The sequence below is a fragment of the Aulonocara stuartgranti genome, assembly GCF_965226115.1.
Source record: "Aulonocara stuartgranti genome assembly, chromosome: 19".
In the NCBI taxonomy this organism is placed as follows: domain Eukaryota; kingdom Metazoa; phylum Chordata; class Actinopteri; order Cichliformes; family Cichlidae; genus Aulonocara; species Aulonocara stuartgranti.
Genome location: NC_138955.1, coordinates 16,869,661 through 16,877,298, shown reverse-complemented (window position 1 = coordinate 16,877,298; position 7,638 = coordinate 16,869,661). Strand labels below are relative to the sequence as shown.

At 42.4% G+C, this 7,638-nt stretch overlaps 1 protein-coding gene across 1 annotated transcript; it reads right to left on the bottom strand.

The window, feature by feature from the left end:
• Positions 1-245: 245 nt before the first annotated feature.
• On the bottom strand, positions 246-6,139 carry LOC309695912 (histone H1-like). The gene has a single exon (XM_082516915.1). It carries the CDS (start codon positions 5,544-5,546, stop codon positions 5,070-5,072), a length of 477 nt encoding a protein of 158 aa, XP_082373041.1. The 5' UTR covers positions 5,547-6,139; the 3' UTR covers positions 246-5,069.
• Positions 6,140-7,638: the final 1,499 nt, after the last annotated feature.

Genomic DNA, 7,638 nt, shown 5'->3' with positions numbered 1-7,638 from the left:
TTTACTATGCCCTGCATAAAAAAATAAATAAAACCAAGGACTGAAAGAGGGTGTACTTTCTCCTTCACTTGGCTGGAAGTTGTATCCCTTTTGGTATACCGTTATCAGTGAGGTGTGTATGATCTAAGAAGATTACAAAAGAAAAATTCTATTTCACATTGTTCCATAATTACCTTCCTCTTGAGCTTGAGCCCGCCAGTCATGATTAAGCACTTTTTTTTAAATAAGCCCAGTGATAGGTTTGTAGCATAAACCTATTCGCTGGAACGTTAAGACAATATAATTACACTGCAAGCAAGACACAAGTAGGCAAACTTCTTCATGGTACTCGTGCACGGGAGAGAACCGGACAGAGCGCCGTTCCTTCGCTTGACCCCAGTAGCTCTCGTCCGTTCTCCCATACACTGTCCTTTTATTGAGGTTACATGAATATGCATAGGTTCATTAACATACGACGTCTACATACAAACAAAGAGTACCTTGCCTGTGTGTGTGTGTGTGTGTGTGTGTGTGTGTGTGTGTGTGTGTGTGTGTGTGTGTGTGTGGGGACTGCTGATCAAAGGGTCAAACATCCTTGGTCAGGAAGAGGGTAGCCTCCCCCTCACCCTAGATGGTTCATCCTAGATAACACGGTGAGGAAGTCCTGCAGTTCATCTAAACAAAGAGCACTTAGACTAGAACAGACGCAACTACGTTAATCCTACCATAAAACAATAAGACACGGTATGACCTCTCATGCTCCCAAAGTGCTGTCTAATACACACAAAGTTTGCAGACTATCAAGGATCAAAACCTCTACCAATCTACAACTAATTACAAAACTCTAAGCATATATAAGTAAATATTTCTAAGCATAAATGACAATCAACAATACAAATCTAACATTCCCCCGTTTTTGACCTTTATGCTAGAAAGTTCCCAGTTATGAATACCTCATGTCTAACAGTTTCAATGCAAACATTTTTTTACTCAGCATATGTCAAATCACCCTAAATTACTGAAAAGGTACACAGTTTAATAAATGTATTAGCAGTTACCCCATTCATTGAGCTCATCTCATGGCAAACTGCATCTTACGAGCAACCAAAGAAATTGTTAATTTAATAGTGAAAATAAAAAAGTAACATTTTCAAAAACATCTCAGCTTGGTAATGCTTCCTCCAGGTGTGCACATCACATGTCTCTCTGCAGAGTGGTTTGAGTTCTGCAGGGCGTCATGAATGTCTCTTCCAGTTGTTTCCATCGTTGTCCATAGGACCAGAGTCCAAATGTATGTAGAATAGACATTCAAACATACCAGTTGGTTTTGTTGTTTGTCAACATGGTTCTCAGCTATTTCCAAAGCTGCAGACCTCTCAGCACTCTAGTTTTATGGCCTCTTACCAGCCCCCATCACCTGACTTCAGACCTTCGTCTTGTGAGGGGGATATTTATGACTCCTTAATTGTCCACGCTCTGCAGAAAAAGCTCTCTGTGGAAAGGGTGCTGGGTTCCGTCATCTTACTGCTGTTATGATCCCAGCAGCCTTCAGAGTGTCATCGTATGCACAGTATAGTGGCACAGCGTTAGGTGATGTTCATAGGAAACTGCTGTCATCACCACCATAGCTTCTGGTTCCTGTGCTTTCACAGAATCATGATGTCATCCTCGAACTCCTTCTGCGCTGTCGATGGAGCTTGGCACGCTCCCCTCATCCCACGAGTTTTCATGTTCCAACGCTGCTGAAGGTTTAAGGCAGAGCACGTCGTACACCTTAGTCGTCTTCCTCAGCGTCAATATTGAATCTTTCATTTTATTTAAAATCTCCTGGAAGCTCAGTAGCACAGCTCTCTGTGTGATGTCTGCTGTACTGAAGATGATCTCTGATCCTCCTGAAGCCTCTCTCCTGGCCTCAGCTCCCATCTTGTGGACGATCCTCTCCTCTATTTTGCAGGCAGTTTCATGGTCCTTGCTGTGGCTCCAAGGTCTGATCTCATGATGGGCCCCAACCAGCTTGACCTTTGACCTCAACCACTGCCTGGCTGTCAGCTATGCCTGGAATGGTTCACGCTTCTCACTGGGCCTCTGAAGATTTCTCAGGAGATTACTGCTGCACCTGTATTTCCTTGCTAAGAAGAAAAACTTCTATTTGGAGAGCATGTCAACAATCATCAAACCACATTCTTTAGTTCAGTGAACTTCACTTATAGGCCATCAAAGCCTCATCTGAACATGGATGCACCACTTGCATAGGTTTAATACTTGTAAATAAACGGCTAATCACACAAATCACTGCAACAATAATAAAAAACATTGTTTAATGTTAATCCTTGCACTCCACCTCTTGACGCATGGACATTCCCATGCGTCAACTCACCAAACCTGGATCCCTGTCTTAAAGAAAAAGATTAGCTAGATCATGTCCCAGGCAACATCAGGGCATCTCCTCTGGAGTAGCTCCGTAACCCTGCAATAAAAGATGTTAGCGTGTGTTGCATATTAAGTTTGCTTAACACCTGGCTCTCCCAGGAGCCTGCATACACACCATCATGGCCTGGAAAACAAAATCTGGAAGTAAAATCAAACTTCATACCTGTAAACAATTGTATCATAAGGACAAGAAGCATTCAACATCAGCAAGACAAGTGTCATGTGCAGGTTTTCTCAAATCAGTAAACTACAATCATTTTCATAAGTCGCCTCAGACATGGATCATCCCATGTACTCAGGCAACATCAATGTAATTGGTGACTGCTCTTAAGCAAAGTCACTCCACTCATATATTATTTATTATTATTATGGGCTCAAAGTGGCCAGCAAAGAGCCCACAACAAACTATTCCATAAACACGTAAACTCTTATTTGTTTCACTCATGTCACTTGTCCGTTTCAGCTGAATCTTCCACAGCATTCTCAAAGAAACTAACATTAGCAATACACATTGACTGTAGTCAGACAGAGGTCAGACACAGGTCAACAGGTTCCAGAGGTGCCATAAAAACACCATAAAGTTAGCCATCTATAGCTGTGGAAAGAAGTAACACCAGTTCTCAACACAGGAAATTTCACACATGTTATTCACATTACCAAAGTACCCTTCACATTTTCCCATCAACACAATGCAACAGCATCACCACTCATAACCTGTAAACACAGTTTTCCTCACACATAAACCCAGAAATCCTGTAGTAGGAAAAAACATCAACCAGTTGTCCTGGTATAAATCGCATCATCAATTCACATGAAGAACTGGCATGCTGTAAGAAAAGAAAATGCAAATATTAACGCTTGCGCAGGCGTATGCATACTTTGTCACAGTTATCTCTGTGAGCAACACAAGCCTATGAATAACACACCTGATAAATGCACAGACACAGAAAATGGCATTTAAAAGGTTAAATCATCATGCAACCTCGAGTGTTGCTGTCATCTTTCTGCTCCTGTAAAAGGAAACACATGGGTTCATCTGCACCTTTGTCAGGTGGGGGTTAGCTTCACACAATCATGTTCAGTCAGTCAGTCAGTTATTTTAAAATTCTTACTCATTCACTCAGTGGTTCCTTCTTTCTTTGCTGATAGTGGAACCTATCGTCGCATTTAGTTTCCACTCTCAGCAAAATGACGTCATTTCAAAAAGAAAAAGAAGAACTTTAGTTTGGATTACATCGCTGAATCCTTTTGGACTGGGACTGTCATTTAATAATTGTCCCAAATAAGTGGCTTTCTCCAGAGTCCATTTAAATGTGGAGAACTCACTTGGCACAATTTTCTCGACGACGTGTAGCGCTTTTAATTCCCGACGTGCAGATCTGCTTAAAGAACAGAGATTATCAAACAAAACTTTCAGTGCACTGTGAAAGTATCAAAATAAAAAGGCCTTGTTAAGTCATGACACAAGCTCCTCATCTCAGGAGGGTAAATCATACCATTAGCATGGTTTATCATACCATCATACTAATCGGCAGGCTCAGCTTCACAACAAAAGAAAAATCATCAGCTAGATTCACTCCAAATCAACCATCAGCTGCACAACACACAACATAACCCTAATGTCATATTAGCTATGAGTTTAATCACCCGGTCTGTGCTCTTCACTCATTTAAGCCACAGATCTATTTTATTCAATTTTTCCTTTTTCCCTTTATCATAAAACATGTGACATGCTGTCATGCACTTCACAAAACAGTCTGTTCTGACGTATTCAGAGTTGTGTATCTAAATACAGGATTCACTCGCACATCAAAGCAGGAAACTCAGTGTTTTAGAGTCTCCACTCAACACACAACAACTCCAACACATCTCATTCACTCGTACTAGAATTCAGTCACCTTTCATTAATCTAAAACCGATCAACTAATTTGCATATCAGCTATTAACCCACTAAGTTGACAGGACGACAGAAAAGCATGTTCAAAATAGTATCACAAAAGACAATTTCCCTCATACAGTAAATTACTTATGCTGCCTCAATCAAGCAGGAAGCTTCTCCCAATTTACCATTTTAACACTAAATTTATTGTCTGATCACTGATTTATCAAACCAGGATTTTTTTTTTTTTTTTTTCCCACAAAAGTTAAATTGTTGTCCTGCAACTTGTAGAGTCAATTTTTTTCTTTAGGATAAATTCAGTATTTGATAACAAGTGTCTGCTAAATTGACACTATTGTAACACTGATGAAAGATAACAAGCTAATTTTCATTGCATGGGTTTGTGTTATTAGGCAGGTCTAATGCATGTCTGTGGAGCTGCATCTCCAGCAGAGCATGTTCTTAAAGCTGCCTTTCCTACACATTTCTCTGCTATTATTTAATCATTTCTTAACTAATGTGCTATGAGTCTTCATGAGTCATTTTGTGTTTGGAATTGTTAGTAGGGTTAATGCATGTTCTGCTTGTGTGTGTGTGATTTTGTATGTTTCTATTTTCGCAATGTTTCAGACTCCGTCTCAGTTTTCCAACTTAAGCAGTCAGTTTTCTTTTCCCCAGGTTTGCTAACCCAAATTTTGATTTCCCACATTAAATAATTCCTATGTGTTCTCACCTAGTCTTCTCACTCTGTTGTCCTCTCACTCTTTTGTCCTCTCCCACTTCAACAGTCCCGGCAGTTCTCCTTCAGCTTTGTCCTGTCTAGTAGCTGAAGTGCTGCTGCTGCCTTCTTGGGCGACTTCTTAGCAGCTGCTGCCGGTTTCTTGGCTTTGGCCGCGGCGGGCTTCTTGGCTTTGCTCTCAGTAGCCTTGTTCATCTTGAAGGATCCGGAGGTCCTGGTGCCCTTGGTCTGCACCAGAGTGCCCTTCGCCACCAGGCTCTTGATGGCGGTCTTGACACGGGCCTTGTTCTTGTCCACATCGTAGCCTCCGGCAGCCAGAGCCTTCTTGAGAGCGGCCACAGACAGGCCGTTGCGCTCCTTGGAAGCGGCCACGGCTTTCACAATCAGCTCGCCCACGCTGAGGCCGACCTTCTTGGGCTTGGAAGTCATCGTCTTCTTCTTCTTGGCCTGAACCTCGGCGCAGGGCGTGTTTATGATGGAGCCTTTCCCACCACAGCGCTGGCACGTTGAACGCATCATGAAGGGTCCATTTCTTTCATGTCGCTAGCCGCATGTGGCTTGCCCGAGTCACTCAGTCCTTTTTGAGCATTTCAACATGCTGCCGCCGCAGACCCTGGCCTCAGATCCAGCAAGTTTAGCGCGCTGATCTCCAAAAAAGTCCCGAAGGCCAGAAAGACATCAAATAAGTGTCTCGTGCTGAGAACTCAAACAAAAACTCCTCTTCCCGCTGCCATCTTGCTCGCCCCTCCGTGAAATTCAACCAATCAGACAGGAAGATGGGTTTGCTTTCTTCTTCTGCTGCTGTTTATCCACATTGCTGCTGCTTTGCTGGGACTTTTTGTGCTCAGGACTTGCTGCTGTCTCTTTATCATGGAGCTGCATTCCTTATCTTCAGGGAGGAGTGAGCTCGCTTGTGAGGTTGAGAAACACATGGCACTGTAAATAAGTCAGCCAGAAACTTGGCCTGCATGTTTCCAATGATGTTAAACTATAACTTTCTTCCGACTGTTGCATGTGGAAAATTGATACAGGTCTGCTTTTCACCTGAAAGTGACAAACTAAAACATGTTCATTATTATCATCACTGCTTAATCAACACACATCTCTCTCTCTCTCTCTCTCTCTCTGTTTGTGTGAACAATCCTTTCTTAAAAGCAGAAAATGACATTGTAGTTGTTTTTCGGCTGATCAACACAAAACCTTTTTCCTATGATTATTTCTCTTCGTCTACAATGTAGTAATTTGTCTCTTTCTCACTCTTTTTTTTTTTTTTTCTTCACAATAGCTGGTGGTCTGCAAAATCACCGCTCTCACTCACAATCAGAGGCAATCACTTTTGCACAGCGCACAAAAACACTGTGATGTCAGACACATTCACACTCACTTTTTCATCTGCATAAATAAACCATATGGCTGGAGATATGTGCCATGGTGATCCATAAGCATGATCACCAGTTTATTTAATTATTTTTAATCCAACAAAACAAATAAACAAAAACATGATGCTGATGCTACACACACACACGAGTCAAGGTGCAGAAAAACTGCTCATGGAAACGCTGCACACTCTCTGTTTCCCTCTCTTTGAGTAGTTCTCAGACAGCTCTTGATCTGATAATGTGTAGCTTGCTCATCAGCTCAAAAAACAAAAACAAAACTGCAACGCGACATCACACAGTAGTTGCATGCTCTGCCCACAGTGGCAAAGTCTTACACTTACATATTCAACACAGCTTCTCCATCATGTATTTTTAGATGTTTCATACAGGGTTGAGCATATTAGTTGTTTTCACTGATGTGCTCTATATCTCAACAATGGCTCATAATAAGACGACAGTCTTCCACACAGGTCAAGTGCCTCTATGCACTTCATGAGTTTAAATATTTATCTATATCACTTCACCTCACATGTCATTGTACTGAATTTAAGCAACCACAAGCTTAATGTAGATTACTTTTAACAACTATCCACCTCAATTAAATCTATGGTCTGGCACACAGGCTGCTGTCGATCAGGGCAAGCTAAAGAATAAACATTGTGTCAGCAAGGGGTGGGGGGAAAGCCATTCACCAGAGCATATCTTAAGTGCTGCTGATGTGGGCTGGCCTTCTCCACAGCTCTCCAAGGCTGGTGTGTTTTCTGAAAACTTCTAACATTTGAATCTCTTCCATTTATAAGCCTGCGATTAACCGCACGGCTCAGGTCCGCGTAACCGCGCTCGCGTGAACCCGCGCAGCTGTGGAGCCGTCGCTCTCTCTTTTTTTTTTTACATAAATACTTTGTGCTGCCAGGAGCAAAGTCCAGCACAAACGTCTGTCTCCCTCCGACTCACTCTTGGTTGCTTAGAAACCCATGATAACAACAACAGTCGGTGTCACAGACCACATGTTCTGCTCCGCACACACAACAACAACAACAACGACGACGACAATGACAACAACACAAAATAGGCCTACTGTCCAGCACAATCTGGACCCCGCGGAACTTCTCAACACCCCACTGAGCGGTGGAGAACTCACTACAGTACCCCACACAGCGGTCTGTATTTCGCCCCACTAAGACGGCGAACCAAAAAAAGTTCGAACTGCGCAACTCTGCGACTTAATGCTT

Excerpts from the sequence above, each read along its gene's own strand:
- LOC309695912 (XM_082516915.1), bottom strand. The coding sequence starts at position 5,546 with ATGATGCGTTCAACGTGCCAGCGCTGTGGTGGGAAAGGCTCCATCATA.